The sequence below is a fragment of the Bos taurus genome, chromosome 5 (genome assembly GCF_002263795.3).
Source record: "Bos taurus isolate L1 Dominette 01449 registration number 42190680 breed Hereford chromosome 5, ARS-UCD2.0, whole genome shotgun sequence".
In the NCBI taxonomy this organism is placed as follows: Eukaryota; Metazoa; Chordata; class Mammalia; order Artiodactyla; family Bovidae; genus Bos; species Bos taurus.
In genome coordinates, this window is record NC_037332.1 from 67301173 (window position 1) to 67319864 (window position 18692).

Consider the following 18692-nt stretch of genomic DNA (forward strand, 5'->3'; position numbering starts at 1 on the left):
AAGCAAAGCATCAAAATGTTAAAAAAAGAGAGAGAGAGAGAGAGAAGCAGGATTCCACTCTGCATTTGAAATCCCCTGCTTCGCTGTCCTCACCCTAACCCAGCAGGATGCTGTCTTTATTCAAACTGAGCTGTGCAGTTGTCAGTATTGTTATAAGGTGCTCTAAAAGATGTTGTAGGGAAGCAGAAGGCAAGGGAAAGCCTTCCGTGGGATTCTAATGGAATAGAAGAGAAAACTAGAGAAAGAGAAACAGAGCCCCCGACAGCTGTCGGCCACTTGCTAGCCTAGTTGTTCGCAGCCAGGCCGTGGTGTGGCTCTGCTGAGCATATGCAGTGTCACAGAGTGTCACCATCCATGATGCCTCTGTCTGTGCTGGAACAAGACAAAAACTAGGCCACCAACTTGTCATGCCTGAATAGAGAAATAAACAGCGACAGAGGGCAACCCAACCGCCATCCCTCCTGGTTAACACAAGTGGCTACTGCTACTTCTCCAGGACCGCCGCACCCCACCCCCACCCCAGCACTGCCGATTTGAACCACTGCTGTGTTCCTGGTGATATTTGGCGGGCACCACAAAATGAATAGTTGCAGCAGAATGTGATAGTGAACAAGGTACAAAGAAAGTATTGCTGGAGCCCAGAGAGACACAGGTTCTGTTCTGGCACCTCTGAGATGGCACCACAGAGGAGAGGGGCTCTAGCTGGCCTGGAAGATGAGGATTTCAACTGCATGCAGAAGGGAGCACAGTGGAGGCCAAAGCATGGAGTTGTGAAGTACAGAGTGCGTGTCCTGCCACCTCCGCTGGGCACGATCTTTCCCAGGACAGCTCCACCCCCATCTCTCCCTGGACAGCCTTCCCATTTCTTCCTGGCCAGCCGTCATAGCCATTGACTCATTGCTTGTTGTGTTCAGTCAGTAAGTCTTGTCTGACTCTTTGGAACCCCATAGACTATAGCATGCCAGGCTCCTCTGTCCTCCACTGTCTCTAGGAATTTACTCAAATTCGTGTCCATTGAGTCAGTGATGCTTTCTAACCATCTCATCCTCAGTCTCCCCCTTCTCCTCCTGCCCTCAATCTTTCCCAGCAACAGGGTCTTTTCCAATGAATCGGCTCTTCACATCAGGTGGCCAAAGTACTGGAGCCTCAATATCAGTCCTTCCAATGAATATTCAGTGTTGATTTCCTTTAGGATTGACTAGTTTGATCTCCTTGCAGTCCAAGGGACTCTCAAGAGTCTTCTTGAGTACCACAGTTCGAAAGGATCAATTCTTTGACACTCAGTCTTCTTTATGGATCAATTTTCACACCTGTACTTGACTACTGTTATGTCGTATGGCTTGTATGTCATATCTTATGTCATAGCATTGATCGCGCCATGTTGTGATGGGCTGCTTTCTCCTGCCTTCCAATTGTGAGCTCTTTGTGGGCAGGGACTTCGGGTCCTCAGTCCCGAGCACAGCACCCTATGCATCCATGTTCAATACCTGTTTTGAAGAAGGTGAGCTAGTGAGTCTTCCCATGCACTTAAATACTAGGATGTATAAAATGAAATGGTGAAAGATGAACATGAAAATTGTTAAAGATTGGAGTCGGCTTGGAGAGGACCTTGTTTTCCAAACAGGAATTTAGATTTCATTAGGTTAGCAACTGGGAGTCATTGAGATATTTGAGGGAAGATCACCTTGATGCCATTACTGATCAAATGAAATGGAAAACATGCAGAGGTGAGAAGTCAGACAAGAAGTCCAGGTAAAATGCTACTGCAATAGTCTGGGCAAAATAGGATAGAACCTGCAAGAGAATGGTTCCCATGGAGATTGAAGCTCAGAGGATTAAGGGGGATATGTAACAAAGAATGCAAAGGATGTGAAGGTTTATTAGATATTTGGAATACTTAAAACTTAATTCATCTGGCTTTTCTGGCATGATTAGGATTTAAGCTGGTGTGTTCTTAATAATGTTTCACTTGAGCTAATGTTAAATTGACTTATGTATACTAAACACATGCATTGTAGTCAGGATAGTGGTCCCCTCAGAGATATCCATGTTCTAAGTCCTGAAACTTGAGAATATGGTAGGCTACAGGCAGAGGGAAATTGAGATCGCTAAATAGGTGATTTAAAATGGGAGAAGTTGCCTGGATTATCCAGGTGGGCCCAATGTGGTCACAAAGGTCCTTGTAAGTGGAAGAGGAAGGCAGAAGAGAGAGGACCAGTAGAGATGGCAATTTGAGAAGGATTTGGCCTCATGTCACTAACTTTGAAGATGGAGAAAGGGGCCAGGAGCCCAGGAATGCTGGCAACCTCTAGAGGCTGGAAAGGCAAGGGAGCAGATTGTCCTCTAGAATCTCTAGAAGAAATACAGCCCAATGAATAACTTGATTTTAGTCCAGGGAGACATAGTTCAGACTTCTGACCTTTGTTGTTCAGTCGCTAAGTCATGTCCAACTCTTTGCAACCCCATGGACAATAGCATGCCAGGCCCCTCTGTCCTCCACTATCTCCTGGAGTTTGCTCAAATTCATGTCCATTGAGTCAGAGATGCTATCTAACCATCTCTTCCTCTGCCTCCCCTGTCTCCTTTTGCCTTCAATCTTTCCCAGTGTCAGGGTCTTTTCCAATGAGTTACCTCTTTGCACCAGGTGACCAAAGTATTGGAGCTTCAGCATCAGTCCTTCCAGTAAATATTCAGGGTTGATTTTCTTTAAGATTAACTGGTTTGATCTTGTAGTCCAAGGGACTCTCCAGAGTCTTCTCTGGCACCGCAATTTGAAAGCATTAGCCCAAGGAGACATACTTCAGACTTAAAACATACAGAACTATAAAATAACAAATGTGTGTTGTTTTAAGCCACTGACTTTGTGGAAATTTGTTACAGCAGCAAAAGGAAACCCATACAATACACTTCACAGGGGGCTGGGCAGAGGATGCTGGTGACTCAGTCAGACAGTAAATCTTTCTACAAATGAACCACAAGCTGAGTGCTAAAGAGATGAATATTTATTTCAAATGTGCTTCATTTCTCATTCCTTTAAAAAAAAAAAAAAAAAACTTTATTTGGCTCCGTCAGGTCTTTGTTGCAGCATGCAGCTTCTTCATTGCTGAGCATGGGCTTCTCTCTAGTTGTGCCGGGGCTCAGTAGTTGCAGCACGTGGACTTAGATACCCAGCAGCACATGGGATCTTAGTTCCCTGACCAGGGATTGAACCTACATCCCCTGCATTGGAAGGCAGATTCTTAACCACTGGACAACTGGGAAGTCCCTCATTTCTCATTCCTGAAGGGATCTGTCGCAGGGCTGAAAAGTCATCTGTTTCAAGCTAGTCAATGTGGCTTAGTTTTTCTCTAGCCTTTAAAATTTCTTCTTTATATTTGCATTGCCCTCATCATTTGGGGAGTAGATTTCCTGTAGATTCCTCCTGCCAACAGCAATTGAGTCAGTAGCAATTCTCTTTTAAATGTGACAGGTGTGTATATAAGACATTATATTGAGGTATCGGGAGATGAAGTAACTAACTTGAAAGCAAGGAATAGCACTCCAGTACCTGTGATATGCCACCTGTGCTTTATATACATGTCCTCATTAAACTCTATAGAAATCCCATGAAGTGGGCATCATTTTCTACATGTTATAGAGGCTCGGCAGTAAAGAATCCTCCTGTCAATGCAGAAGACTTGCAGGAGATGCGGGTTCAATCCCTGGGTTGGAAAGATCCCCTGGAGCAGGAAATGGCAACCCACTCCAATATTCTTGCTTGGGAAATCCCAAGAACAGAGGAGCCAGGCAGACTGCAGTCCATGGACTTGCAAAAAGAGTCAGACACGACTGAGCAGTCACACACACATAGACAAATATAGTAAGTCCCCTTCAGGCAAGTTGTGAACTTTCAAAGATGTGAACATGCATCTGGTTCCAGTAAGAAACCAGAAACCGTGCCATGAAATTGCAGCTTGCCCTCCATCTCCTATTGCTGACAATCCTTCAGCTCTACTATTTCCCACCTACTCTCCCTCCTCCAGTCAGTAATTCTTCTTCCCTCTTCACTCAAAGCCAGCCCTTGTATGCCATCTGCTGTACTATACTATTGTACTTTTCAAGGTAGTGTACTGTAAGATTTTAAAAGCTTTCTTTATTTTTGTTTTGTATTTATTATTAGTGTGAAAATTATGATAAACCTATTATAGTACAGTATTATATAGCCTATTGTGTTAGTTGGGTACCTAGACTAACTTGGTTGGACTTACGAACAAATTGGACTAACGAACGTGTGCTCAGAAAGGAACTCATTTGTATGTAGGGGACTTACTGTAAACTGAAGCTAATAAAAAGAAGCCAAGAGTCAAGCCCAGGTCTCTAGGGCTTCACACCCATGGTTTTCCCCACTTCATCAAGCAGAATCTCAGTCTACACCATCTGAAAACAGTACCCTTCCAGAATCTCTGGAGGAAGTCTTTATCAGGTAACGAGAAGTCCCCATTTTCTGTCCACAGTGTGCAGCTGTGTGCATGGAGTATGCAACAGTGGAATACACGGTGATGGGACCTGTGAGTGCTACTCTGGGTACACTGGCCGCAACTGTGATGAGCGTAAGTATCACTAGTTTCCTTTACTCCACTGGGCTTCCCTGGTGGCTCAGATGATAAAGAATCTACCCTCAATGCAGGAGACCTGGGTTTGATCCCTGGGTCAGGAAGATCCCCAGGAGAAGAGAATGGCTACCAATTCCAGTATTCTTGCCTAGAGAATCCCATGGAGAGAGGAGCCTGGTGGGCTATAATCCATGGGGTCGCAAAGAGTAGGACATCACTGAGTGACTAACAGTTAATATATCACACAAATCAAATACACAGATGTATGCATTTTACTTGTGTGTTCATGTACTGGGGCCCTAGGTGGGTGATGTGCATCAAATGTTTTGCTGGAATATCGTCAAAAATTTTAAAAGAAAGGACAAAAAGAGAGGAAGGGAGAGGGGGAGAGGTGGGGGAGGAAGAAGAGGGGAGAGATAGTATGGAAGATGGGAAGTCCCAGAAGGTTTGGGAACAACACAGTGACATGGCTGCAGCCATGTTTTAGGAAGGCCCAAGCTGGTGGCAGTGTGAAGATGGGATGGAGAGGAAGACGCTGGGGCCATTTCAGCCAGTTAGGTCCCTTGTAAGGGAGATGAGGCGTGTTCTCACTTATAGGTCTCAAAGACAGAGCGCATCAGCAGGAAATGGAGGCTCACCAAGGTTAAATGATTCACCAAAGTTCACAAAATAATGAAGGGCTGGGTGGTACTCAAGTCACTGAAATTCTCTACACAATTGATCCCCTTGGGCTCAAGCAAGAGATAGAGGTCACAGGGTGATTGCAACAAGGGAAGTTTAATGTAAAGAATTAGTAATAGGAGAGTGGCTATAAATACACAGATTAAACCACAGGGCTGATGGGGCATAACAGAGAAGGTGACAGCCATCCCCAAGACTGGGTTCAAATCCTGTTGGAGAAGGTATGGTGGCAGCCCGCTTGGTAGGGGAGAAGTTTGCTGGTTTGCTAAACCAGCATGGGAGTGCAGTCACCCGGCAGGCAGGCGACAGCTGCCAGGGCACCGACGGGCTAAGGCTGAAGGGCACGGAAACATCATGGACACTGTGACCTGAGAATTTGGGGATGCTCTGGCTTAACACGGCAGAGATTTATTTCTTACTCAGGTAGCAGTCCGATGTGTGTGTTCCTGGCTGATACCAGCTCCCACCACATGGTGTTTAGGGATCCAGAGCTTTCCACTGTGTGTGTCTGTCAGTCTATAGAACCTCAGAATGCTCTGCACTGAGCCACAGAAGGAGGGATAGAGTGTAGAGAAAAAGCTGCTTATAAAGTCTAGAATGGTACATAGGATGGCCAATATTCCATCAATGTAAGCAAGTCGTATAATCCCACATGGATGCAAAGGAGGGGGGGATTGAAATGTGACTCTGAAAAGGCAGCCCCTTCCCAGCAACAATTTGACTTTATGGAAGAGGTGAGGGGATATTCTGTATGAATTTTTTAAATTTTAATCTTAATTGAAGGATAATTGCTTTACAATATTGTGTTGGTTTCTGCTGCACATCAGCATGCATCAGCCATAGGTATACATATTTTCCGTCCCTCCTGAGCCTCCCTCCCACCTCCCACCCCATCCCACCCCTCTAGGTTGTCACAGAGCACAGGTTTGAGCTCCCTGCATCATACAGCAAATTCCCAATGGCTATCTATCTATTTTACATATGGTAATATGTCTGTTTCCATGCTGCTTTCTCCATGAGTTCCACCATCTCCTTCCCCACATGTCCACAGGTCAGTTCTCTATGACTGCGTCCCCATTGCTGCCCTGCAAATAGGTTCATCAGCACCATCTTTCTAGATTCCATATATATGCATTAATATATCATATTTGTTTTCCTCTTTCTTACTTCACTCTGTATAATAGGCTCTAGATTCATCCATCTCATTAGAACTGACTCAGATGCATTCCTTTTGATGGCTGAGTAATATCCCATTATACATATGTACCACAGCTTCTTTATCCATTCATCTGTTGATGGATATCTAGGTTGCTTCCATGTCCTAGCTATTATAAATTAGAATACTTCCTAACACCATACACAAAGATAAACTCAAAATGGAAAAGACCTAAATGTAAGATACTCTCTCTGAATTTTTGATTCAGCCAGCCAGTATTGGGAGACAAATGTGTACCTCACATTTGTGCACATCTTGAGAGTCATTACTTTGCCAACAAAGGTCCAGGATGTGAGAGTTGGACTATAAAGTTGAGCGCCAAAGAATTGATGCTTTTGAACCGTGGTATTGGAGAAGATTCTCTTGAGAGTCTCTTGGACTGCAAGGAGATCCAACCAGTCCGTCCTAAAGGAAATCAGTCCTGAATATTCATTGGAAAGACTGATGCTGCCGCTGAAGCGCCAATACTTTGGCCACTTGATGCAAAGAAGTGACTCATTGGAAAAGACCCTGATGCTGGGAAAGATTGAAGGCGGGGGGAGAAGGGGACAACAGAGGATGAGATGGTTGTTTGGCATCACTGGCTCAATGGACATGAGTTTGAATAAACTCTGGGAGCTGGTGATGGACAGGGAGGCCTGGCATGCTGCAGTCCATGGGGTTGCAAAGAGTCAGACATGACTGAGCAACTGAACTGAGAGTCATACACTGACTACCCTTTGTTCCAACATCTTTCTGAGGATGTCTGCATAGCGACCAGCCTTGGAATATATAAGACCTCCCTTGGGAGCAAATACACGCACACTTACTGCCTGTTAATGGATTGCCTCTCAGCTCCAAATTCACCCTTCTTGCCTGCTCTGTGAATATAAAGTAGGCTTTGAAATATTTCTCATTTGCCTGCCAGCAAGATGTGAAACCTCACCAATAGAGGGCGCTAAAGGGACACCAAAGGAGGAAGGGTTTTCTTGTCTTGTTTCTGGCTTAGCACGCTCACCAGGTTCCTGAAGAACACAATTTTGCTCCACTGCTCAGCCCTGCACAGTTTCTCCAGCACTAGCTTCCTGCGGGGATTAGGATGCTCCAGTATTTGATATCTGCATGCCTTGTCTGGTGATTGACTCAGGCAGCAGCAGCATCAACCAGGAGTCCTGGACAGTGAGGCTGGTGCCCCAGTTCAGGAGTAGGCGTGCTGTTCTGCACACCCTCCCCTCAGCCGCATCCACACCAGGGGCCCCGCAGGACTGGCCACCTGGAGAACTGACCACCCACCTTCATGCCACACAGCTGGCTCCTGAAGCCACCCCGCCCCACTCACACACAGGAGTGCACCATGCTTCTGAGAGCATGGGCTTCTCAGCTCCTACTTCCAGTAACGTCCTGAGGTGAGCAGCCTGCCCAGGCGCCAGGGGAGCCCTAAGGCTTAGCACCTCCCCGTGGATGATCTTCCCTGGAGCCCCAGAGGGATGGAGTCCAATAAGTCTCACCATCGGACACCTCAGCAACCTCTCCACTATAGAAGTGACCAAGATCCTTTCCTTTCCAGTGACATCTGTGTCTCAGCTCTGGAGGGAGGAGGACTTGCTCTGATCTTAACCCAAGAGGAGTGATGGCTCTTTTTCTCCCTTCTTTCCAATTCTTTTTAACTCTCAGGGGCCATTTTAATCTGTTCATGAATCTTTATACTAAAACTTTCCCTGTTTAAATAATTGTGTGATTTCTATCTCTTACCCAGGCCCTAACTAAAACATTGCCTATTATTTAAGATAAACGAACAAAACTGCATTTCACTTCCCTAAGTCAGGGCATGTCTTCTGTAATGACACCTGTTCAGGTCTCAGTCTGGCCCTCTTTGCATTGCCTGGTGGGAACTGGGGCTTGGAAGAACTGGTTCAAAAATGCTGACCCTCTGGCTACTGTGGGTGATGTGAGTGATAAACTGTCCTTTATCTCTGACCCCGGCATGTCATATCTTCTAGCAGCATCCGTGTTACTGTGTCAGTCCCAATTGTTTGCTTTGCAAGCTGGCTCCTTATGTCAGATTCTTTATCATTTTTAAAAAGCCATCTAAGCACCATCTGTTGATATATTATAAAATACTATGCAGTCATTAGAGATCAAAGTACATCCTTAAATACGTCCATGCTGCTGCTGCTGCTAAGTTGCTTCAGTCGTGTCCAACTCTGTGCGACCCCATAGAGGGCAGCCCACCAGGCTCCTCCATCCCTGGGATTCTCCAGGCAAGAACACTGGAGTGGGTTGCCATTTCCTTCTCCAATGCATGAAAGTGAAAACTGAAAGTGAAGTTGCTCAGTTGTGTCCGACTCTTAGCGACCCCATGGACTGTAGCCCACCAGGCTCCTCTGTCCATGGGATTTTCCAGGCAAGAGTACTGGAGTGGGGTACCATTGCCTTCTCCAAAATACCTCCATAATGTTAAATTAAAAATTAAGTTCTTAAATATTTTAACAGGATTCCATTTTGTTTAAAAAATGTCTTATATGTAAATGTATTATGTTGGGTTTTGCCATTGATTATTTTGAGAGTGGGATAGGAGAATGAAACTAAAAAGACAGCTAATTTTTGCCTTACAAATCCTGTATTTTTTTAATTATTACAAGGAATCTGTGGTCACTTTTGTAATAATAGGAAATATTGTATTTGTTGAGTTGTTTTTTTAAGAACTGGTTGTACTACTAATGCAATTACCTCAACAATCTTCCTTTCCAGCCATCCTGGAATGTGCAGCCTTGCTCTGCCCAGAAAATTCCAGATGCTCACCTTCCAGCAAAGATGAAATCAAACTAGAATGCAAATGCCTTCCCAATTACAAAGGCGATGGCAAACACTGCGAGCGTGAGTAGAACCTCCATCCTGCAGGTTTATTCATTAAGATGGTTAGATTCCTCATCAGAAAAATGCCTCACAGCCTTCTTAATATTAACACAATGAACACTTCTATTTTTCTCGGTGCAGTTGAATGATATATATTAAAAATTCTAGGCAAAATGCTCATCATGTGGTAGCTCTTCAATAAATGATCATTTCTCCTGTTATCAAAGTGTATCTATAGATTTTTAGGGCTTCCCTAGTGGCTCAGACAGTAAATAATCTGCCTGCAATGCAGGATACCCAGGTTTGATCCCTTAAATATATATGTTTTTGCTTTATATTACCTGAATCAGTGTTAGGATAGGATGTACTTTGTTTGCTTCTTCCTTTCTCCCTTCTTTCCATGCTCTTTCACTTCATGAGAGGTTATAATCGGTTCTGAACATGCTATTGGAACCAGGCCATCTGTGTATACATCCCAGATCTGCCTGTTAACTGACAACATGACCTTGGACGAATTCTTGAATCTGCCTGTGCCTCCATTTTCCTGTCTATGAAATGGGCATAATAGTGGTAACTACCCTAGAGGATTGTAAGGCTTAATTGAGTTCATATATGTCAAATGCTTAGAAAAGGGCCAGTACATATTACAAATTCTATAAATGTTAGTGCTTTCTTTCATGCCACTTTATATTTAAATCCACACATAGCATGGCATAATAATACATCATCACAGTACTGGTAGTTATCTGAGGTCACTCAGTCGTGTCCAGCTCTTTGCGACCCCGTGGACTATAGCCTACCAGGAGGCTCTGAGGAGCCTCTCAGTCCATGGAATTTTCCAGGCAAGAGTACTGGAGTGGGTTGCCATTTCCTTCTCCATCATTCCTGCAAGGCATATATAAATCAATTTGGTAGGTGGAGGTGATCCAGAAGGTAAGATGAAATGTTTTTTACTCTCTCTTGAAACTGTTAGGTTGCCTGTGCAGCTTCCCTGGTGGCTCAGACGGTAGAGAGTCCACCTGCAATGCGGGAGACCTGGATTCGATCCCTGGGTTGGGAAGATACCCTGGAGAAGGGAATGGCTACACACTCCTGTATTCTTGCCTGGAGAATATAATGGACAGAGGAGCCTGGTGGGCTACAGAGTCCATGGTGTCGCAAAGAATCGGACACAACTGAGCGCCTTTCACTTTTCACTTGGTTGATTTCCCCTCTCCCTCCCTCACAGTTGATTTCCCCTCTCCCTCCCTGCATGTGGTAACCACCTTATTTGGTCATTGCTTCTCCAGCCATCAATCCGTGTTCACAAAATATCTGCCACCCTCATGCTCGGTGCACCTACCTGGGACCAAATCAGCACAGGTGCACGTGTCAAGAAGGCTACCGTGGGGATGGCCAGGTGTGCCTCCCGGTGGACCCCTGCCAGGTTAACTTCGGAAACTGCCCAACAGAGTCCACGGTATGCAGATACAGCGGGCCTGGACAGGTGAGCTAAGGGTGTCTGGAACTGACGCGAACAGGAGGAGGACCACCCACCAAAGGCCAAACTGTGCAGGGGTGTAATTTGTCATCTATGCTCTCCCACTTCTCCCTTTCCATGCTCAGGTTGGGCTTCCTCCCCAGCCAGACCCCCACATGCTTGGGGTCAACCTCAGTGAGCCCTAATCTACCCTCTGAACTTGCCTTTGCGCAGCTATCTAGTCGAAACTTCACTGTCTCTTCTATCCCCGTCCCGTTTGATGACTGACAAAATACATACATATGACTCAAATTTGACTAAGAAATTCATTGTTAACTGTTAAGTGAATATGTAATTGACTTTCGCCCACAATCCTCCATTCTCTCTAATGTCTTTTCAAAGTGATAGAGGACTCTAAGGACCAAAAAACTGTCCCCCCAAAAAAGATAAACGCTGATAAAATGTTAGGCAGCATGGACAGATTTGTAGGGAGCAATGAAGATGCCCTGCAGTAAGCCATATGTGTTTCTCTAAATCACATCATGACCTTGCCACGTAAAATTCAGCCTGGTCAGGAGACCTTTGCTGCAGAATCCTGATAAGAGATACCTTTCCCCAATATCTCATTTACCCACCAAATAGTGGGTGCCTACTGCAGCCATGTGATCTTCCCTGGTGGCTCAGTGGGTAAAGCGTCTGCCTGCAATGCGGGAGACCTGGGTTCGATCCCTGAGTCAGAAAGATCCCCTGGAGAAGGAAATGGCAACCCACTCCAGTACTCTTGCCTGGAAAATCCCATGGACAGCGGAGCCTGGCAGGCTACAGTCCATGGGGTCGCAAAGAGTCGGACACAACTGAGCGACTTCACTTTACTTACTGCAGCCATAATTGCACGTGAAGTGCCCAGTGGAGGAAATCCATCCATACAGGAGACTACAGCTGCCTGAGGGAAAGGAAAGGCTTCAGTGCCTGACCAAAACCAGCCACAGGTCCCCAGCAGTCTCATCTGCATGCCCTGGGGATGCTCCTAGAGTGCCCTGCAAAGAATCCACCAGATCTCATCTCTAAGAAGAAGAATACATCTCACAACATTTCTGCTATCGATTTCTGAGGCGGGTTGGCAAGAAATTCAAAGGGCTGAATTCCCATCTTCTAAATGAGATCCCTCGTGGGAAAAGTCATGTTACATTGTGAATCAAGGCCCCGTACCTAGGGAGTGAGATTAAAAATATATCTCGTCCCTTAAAAAAAAAAAAGTCCCCAGGCTTATTTTCAAGTCTTAGAAACATCGTTCACACAGAAACATTGTTCACATTCATTTTTCCAGAGCAAGTCATTCCTCAACCTGGGCATGATTAACACTTTGAACCTGAGACCTCTTTGTTGTAAGGAGTGTCCTGTACATTGCAGGATGGTTAGCGGCATCCCTGGCCTCTCATGACACTGGCCCCTTCTCCTGTTGTTACAATCGAAAATGTCTCCAAGCATTACCAAGGTCCCTTGGGTTGAGACTCCCAGTTGAAAACCACTATTTTAGAGAAATAATACATCTGAATGTCGATCTCCACCATCTAAATCTAAAAGCAGGAAATATGGCACCAGGGAGGCCCAGGGTTAGCAAACCAGGAAACTGAAAGGTGAATTACAAAGTGTATGAATTCCCAAATGGATGAGAAAACATGATTTCCAATTTTAGATACAATGATGAATTTTAATTTCAGCCCATGCTCTAGACCTACCCCAAGTCAGCTTGCATGCCAGGATAAAGACAGGAATTTAAGAATGTCAGCCTAAGTGACTAATGAAAACCATTCTGTTCTCTTCCCATCTGCTGAAGGCTTACTGCGAGTGTAAGCAACATTACCGCAACTTTGTCCCTGGAGTGGGATGCAGTATGACCGATGTGTGTGAATCTAACAACCCCTGCCACACGCATGCAGACTGCACCACCATCGCACCAGGCCAAACCAAGTAAGTCTTTTCAGTTCCACCACGGTGTTTCCAAGACGGGGAGGTGGTGGCCAGTCAATGCCAAAATGTCCTTGAAGGGCAGGAAGTGTGTCTTATTCGGCCTTGCATCCACCCCCACCCCCACATAGCACAATGCAAGGAGCATAGTAGAGGCTCAGTACGTCTTTGTATAATCAATGAATTGTTCAATAATGATTTCCTTGATAGTGATCTTGACACCCTGAAATATTGACCTGATCTGAAAACATGGTGTAAAGTGGTCAGAGCATGGGAGAATGAAGCCATTGCCACTGGGAAAATGAATGTCCATTGCAATGACAGGAGTGTGACCTCTAATGCACATGTCATCTATGAAACAGTGCTTGGCAGTGGTGCAAAACAAGGGGAAAGTGAAAACTGGGGAATGTGAACATATAAAAGTGGTGCTTTCTGGACTCCAGGTTTCAAAAGAAGGGGTTTACCTTGAGTAAAAAATATTTGCATGAAAATTCCTGAGACAGGCACAGTTTCCCTGGTGGGAAGATGGTACTTGGAATTTAAAGACCTGGGTTGAAGTCTCCACATTGGTATCTGTCAGATTCATGACCTTGGGAACATGATGTAGTCTTTCTAGCTTCAGTTCTTCCATCTATAAAATGAGCGGTGATGTCTGCTTCATACAGTAGTCGTGAAGATTCATGACAGAATGTTCTGGAAACTCCTCTTCAGCTGTGTTATGTTTTATCAGTGGGTGAACTAAGGCTAGAACCCAAGTCTTTTTGTCTCCGAGGCAGAGGCTTGCATCTCAAGGCTACTCTTGGTTCTCATTGTCACCACCATCTGCAAAAAGCCCATTCTGCTGTAGTGAGCTCAGAGCCACGGTAGACATAGAACAGTTTCTGTGCTTCCTCTAACATACCTTTTATATATGGGTCTTGAATGGGTGGATTTTTCCCAGGTTTGATGGTCACTGTGTTCTTTCTGGGCAAGTAAATGGATCTGTACACTCTGTGCAAAGAGAAAGAGCGTGGGTATCAGAACCCCTGGGTTCAAACCCAGCTCTGCCACCTCCCTTAACCTTTCTGACTTGTTTCTTCTGTCACAAAAGGGGAAAACTTTAGCCTCCAAGCAGGGCTGGGATGAGGATTAAATAAGATTGCATTCATCCATCTGTGAGAGGAACCTGGCACACAGAAAGCACTCCATACACACCACGCACACACAAACCCCTTCCAGACGTACACACAGGCACACACACATCCGCAGAGCACGTTCTGTGCTGAAACCCAGGTTCTGACAGTGATCACAGCACTGGCCAGCTTACATATTTTGTACTATCTTCTGAGAAAACTTGAGAACACTTTAAACATTTTATTTCTTCTGCATTTGAGAAGATAAAATAGAAAAATGAAACTGGAACATCAGAATAATAGAAGTTGCATTAAAACTTGTGTCTAGAATGTCAGTGGAACTAATCATCAATGTTAGGGGTCTGTGTGTCACTAAAAAGTCTCCTTGACTACCACCCTCAAAAGAAAACTATCCTCAGCTGGGAAGTTGTTTTTGTCATTGTTTAGTCACTGAGTCATGTCTGACCCTTTTGCAACCCCATGGACAGTAACTTACCAGGCTCCTCTGTCTGTGGGATTTCCCAGGCAAGAATACTGGAGTGGGTTGCCATTTTCTTCTCCAGGGGATCTTCCCAACCCAGGGATTGAACCCACATCTCCTGCATGGCAGGTGGATTCTTTAGCCACCAGGGAGCCTCAACAGGGACGAAGCCTAGGTTAAAGGCTGGCTGAGTGACATTGATAAAATATGGGGCCATCAGTAATTTAGTTCACCCAGAAGAGGGATTTATTTGGTCTATGCCTTCTCGATGTGGTAATCAGTCTATGCAGAATATTCTGAATCATGCTGCATTGGTCATAGAAGATGAGCCATGCATTGTCTCTTCTGTCAATAGCCCTAATGTTGTTAGTAAACCCATTTCACAGATGAGCAAACTGGGGCCCAAAGATGTTAAGTAATCTTTCTCATGTCGTCATCAATTATTTGTTTTCAGGCTTATTTCCAGCAACATGATGCTAAAAGAGCAAGATATCTGTTGTTATTGTCTTTATAGCCTTCTCGCCTAGCACAGTTTCTAGATTTCAGTAGGTACTTCAGAAATAACTGGCTCATCAATGAGGCACTGTCCCAGATGCTGGAATACAAGGAGAAGAAATAAGGTGGGATCCAGATTCTAGGAGCACTGCCAGCTAGCAAAGGGGGAAACACCTGACGGGTCCATTCTAGTAGGAACAGTTGTGGTAGGGGTACCAACAGGATGCTTCTGTGGGGAAAGTGCTGAGAGGTCAGGTAAGGCTGCCCTGAGCAGGTCACACCTGGGCTATGAGAATGGTCCTGGCAGGACACCCACCTGAGAAGAACAGAACAGTCTAGAAAAAAAGGCAAATTGTTGCTAGAATTTTGCATGAACAGCAGGAAGGAGACATAAGCAAGATTCCCCTCTTTGAAGTCTTCCATGCCTGCTAAGCACTTAAACTATATCCCATAGATCAGAAGTCTCCAACCTGTCTGGCACCAGGGACCAGTTTCATGGAAGACAACTTCTCCATGCACAGGGGTGGTTTCAGGATGATTCAAGCACACTGCATTTATTGTGCACTTTATTTCTATTATTATGACATCAACTCCACCTCAGATCATCAGGCATTTAGATTCTGGAGGTTGGGGACCCCTGCTGGAGAATTAAGCACAGAGATGCCAGATTGCCATCTAGGACAGACCACCCAGGGCTTGTGTGGAAGACTGACTTAATGGGAGGGAAACTCAGGTCAGAAAGACCAATTAGGGAGTCATTGCAGCAATCCAAGCAAGGGATTTGTTCAGAAACATTTTTTCAGCAAACATTGAAGATATATATCTTTGTGCCATGGGACTGATTTAGAAACATAACTGGATTAGCAAGAACAATTTCTTTGAAATTGTTCTACATATGAGTCATACCTGTGGTATGCTTGCTCACCCTTGCATCTCTCCTCTCTGAATTGTTCTTCCCCATCTCCTGTTTCTCACTTATCGCCAAGATCCTGGTGAATGTCACCTTCCTAAGCACCTTGCCAATTTCAGCCAGCCGCCAGCCAGTCTTTGCTAGGGAGCAGTGGTTTGCTAAAGCTAGGGCTTATTGAGTCCTGAGAGCCGATGATTAAATTCTCAGGAACTTGCTGGCTGGTTAGTGTCATGGTAGTTTGAGATTGGCCGAGGCGGGAGTGTGAACCATGGAAATTGTCAAAGGCTGCAAATCAGAGCTATTTTTTCCCCTGGAGATTTGGGTGTTTAACATCTACCAGGACACCACTGCTAGTACATCTTTAATTCCATTTCTCTTTTGCGAACCTAAACTATTATATAAAATTCTGTGACTTTCCTTGTTTATGTATTTCTGTTTATTTTACAATTATTCATTAAATACCTACTATGGACCAAGGCTTGCACTGGATCTTGGGTTTATAAGAATGAATGAATACACACATTGCCCTTGTCCTCACTTTTTTCTCAAATCAGAAGGGGAAGTAGATCTTAATCAAATAACCACTCAGATGAGGATAAAATTACAACTGGAACTGGTGCTGCAGAAAAGAGCCACTTGGTGCCACGAGCTACATGGCACACTAAGGGGGATATGGCACACCAAGTGTGGGGGGGATGGAAAATCAAGGAAGGTTCCCCTAGGAAGGGATGGTTGAGCAGAGATCTCAGAAAGGAAGAGGAGGGGAAGAAGCTTTCAAATAGGTCCACACCTCTGACTCTGTACTTGAGGCCAGCTTCAGCTTATTCTAATTCTGTGCTTCTGCAGTAGGGACTGAGACCCTACATTTGTAGCAAGTCCTAATGGTTCTGATGTACATGGGCTTTTGGTCATGTTGTTATTCAGTTGCTAAGTCATGTCTGACTCTTTGCAACCCCCTGGGACTGCAGCATGCCAGGCCTCTCTGGTCCCCACTATCTCCCTGAGTTTGCTCTTGCTCATGCTTAGAAAAAATATTGAAAACAAAGAGTATACAAAGAAATCTAGTGTAGCCGGCCAGGCTCCTCTGTCCATGGAATTCTCCAGGCAAGACTATTAGAGGGGGTTGCCATTCCCTTCTCCAGGGGATCTCCCCAACCCAGAGATCAAACCCAAGTCTCCTGCATTGCAGGCAGATTCTTTACCATCTGAGCCACCAGGGAAGCAATGTTTACATATACGCACATAATGTATTAAGTATCCATTTCTTGTGGGCTGCTGTGTGTTAACCAGAACATTAGGAAGGCTCAACTGTGTTCATCCCACTCTTCTGGCCTTGTCTCTATCCCACTCTGAGCATCATCTTCCCCTTCTGCACAGTGAGAGGTTTGAACTGTATGATCTCAACATCCAATGACTTTGGGACCCTGAAAATATGTTTTCACGCTCTCTGTAGATGCACTTGTCGGAAAGGTTACGTAGGCGATGGCTCAACCTGTTACGGAAACATCATGGAGCTACTCAGAGAATTAAACACCGAACCCAGAGGAAAATGGCAAGGAAGGCTGACCTCTTTCATCTCGCTCCTGGGTATGCAGGCATGGGTGCACATTTCCACAGAAAAGGCAGCCTTCTGGTGGGCAAGGATATCTGAGACACACAATCACTCAGAAAGGGGTGTGCAGGATAGGCAAGCCTCTTATCTAGCAGGATCAGCCCTTTCTAGGAAGGGCAAGTGGAAGGAAATGGACAGACAGATGTCCCAAGGAGACAGGAGTTAGTGCCAAGAGATCCAGTAGTGCAGCAGCTGAGGCAAAGGTCCTGGGGTCACCACTGAGTAATAGGTCTGCAACAGCAGTGAGATAGGCAGCTACAGACGTCAGGATGGATACCATCCTCTTTCCCTTGACCTTATGGGTCCTCCAGATGGGAAACAACATTGACAGGTAATACTGGCAGGCGGTATTCATGCTCTTTAGTGGAGGTGCTGTTTGAATGTAGGGCATAGTCTTGATGGCACGTGACCGACCGTCTCACTCATCGCTGGGTGTTTAGCATCCTTTCCCACCCGAACCACTAACAATCTAGAGTGACGCATTTTCCAACAGCCCCTGGACAAGGTGACAGCCAAAAACACCCTCCTGCATGTCCAAAAGCCCCCAAGAGGTCATTACCCCTCCCTCACATATGAAATAGAGCCGATTACAGCATTAGACAAGATTTTCAACAAGACACAAATTTTGGTGATCAACAGAAAATGGGCTTGAGCAATCAAACAAATCTTTAACATATCAGTCTCTAGAACTGACCAGTCAGCAAGCACAATTTCCCAGAAAGAGCACAGACAGGGAAGAAAGTGTTCTGCATGGATCGGTGCTGTGTTCTCAAGGCAGATAACATGCATCCTACACAAACAGCTTGCTCTTTGCAAGACACCCCATGGGCAGTCTGGCATCACTGGTGGGCCTCTGGGATCTCTCTCCTTCCTCTCTGTGCTTTTAGAATATCAGTGAGAGCAGACAAAGGGGGCAGTGTCCTTTGCAGGCTGTATAGACCCTCAGGCATTTCTCTGGACAAAGCCCAGTCACCCTTCACCTGCCTGGCCTACAAGGTGCTAGGACACGTGGTCTCGTGTGTGAGAGCACAGAGCCCAGCCTGCTGTCCCAGCTCCCCAGGAACATGGAAACAAGACCAGCTATGAAACTGGTAGAGCCCAGTACAAATGAAAAGACAGGGGTTCTTTGTTCAAAAAGTATTGAGCATGTCACAATGGCAGCCGCAAAGCGTTAAACCAAGCATGAGGCTCTTCTGAGCTCTTCCATCTCCTGGATGAAACAAGAGCTACATCTTTACTCACTAAGATGGTAACAGCTTGAAAAATCAGGCATAGGGGCAGAAGGTGGCCAATGATTTTTGTCACATGACCCTCAAAGAGCTTCTCATCCC

The 18692-nt window shown here is 45.3% G+C and overlaps 1 protein-coding gene across 2 annotated transcripts in view; it reads left to right on the forward strand.

The window, feature by feature from the left end:
- Positions 1-18692, forward strand: part of STAB2 (stabilin 2) — a 172172-nt gene that overhangs the window by 28107 nt on the left and 125373 nt on the right. For both annotated transcript variants that reach the window (XM_059886141.1, NM_001206679.2), the window contains exons 6-10: positions 4494-4589; positions 9220-9345; positions 10614-10810; positions 12621-12754; positions 17203-17336. In XM_059886141.1, coding sequence (XP_059742124.1) covers positions 4494-4589; positions 9220-9345; positions 10614-10810; positions 12621-12754; positions 17203-17336 — 687 coding nt within the window. The remainder of the gene's footprint in view (positions 1-4493; positions 4590-9219; positions 9346-10613; positions 10811-12620; positions 12755-17202; positions 17337-18692) is intronic.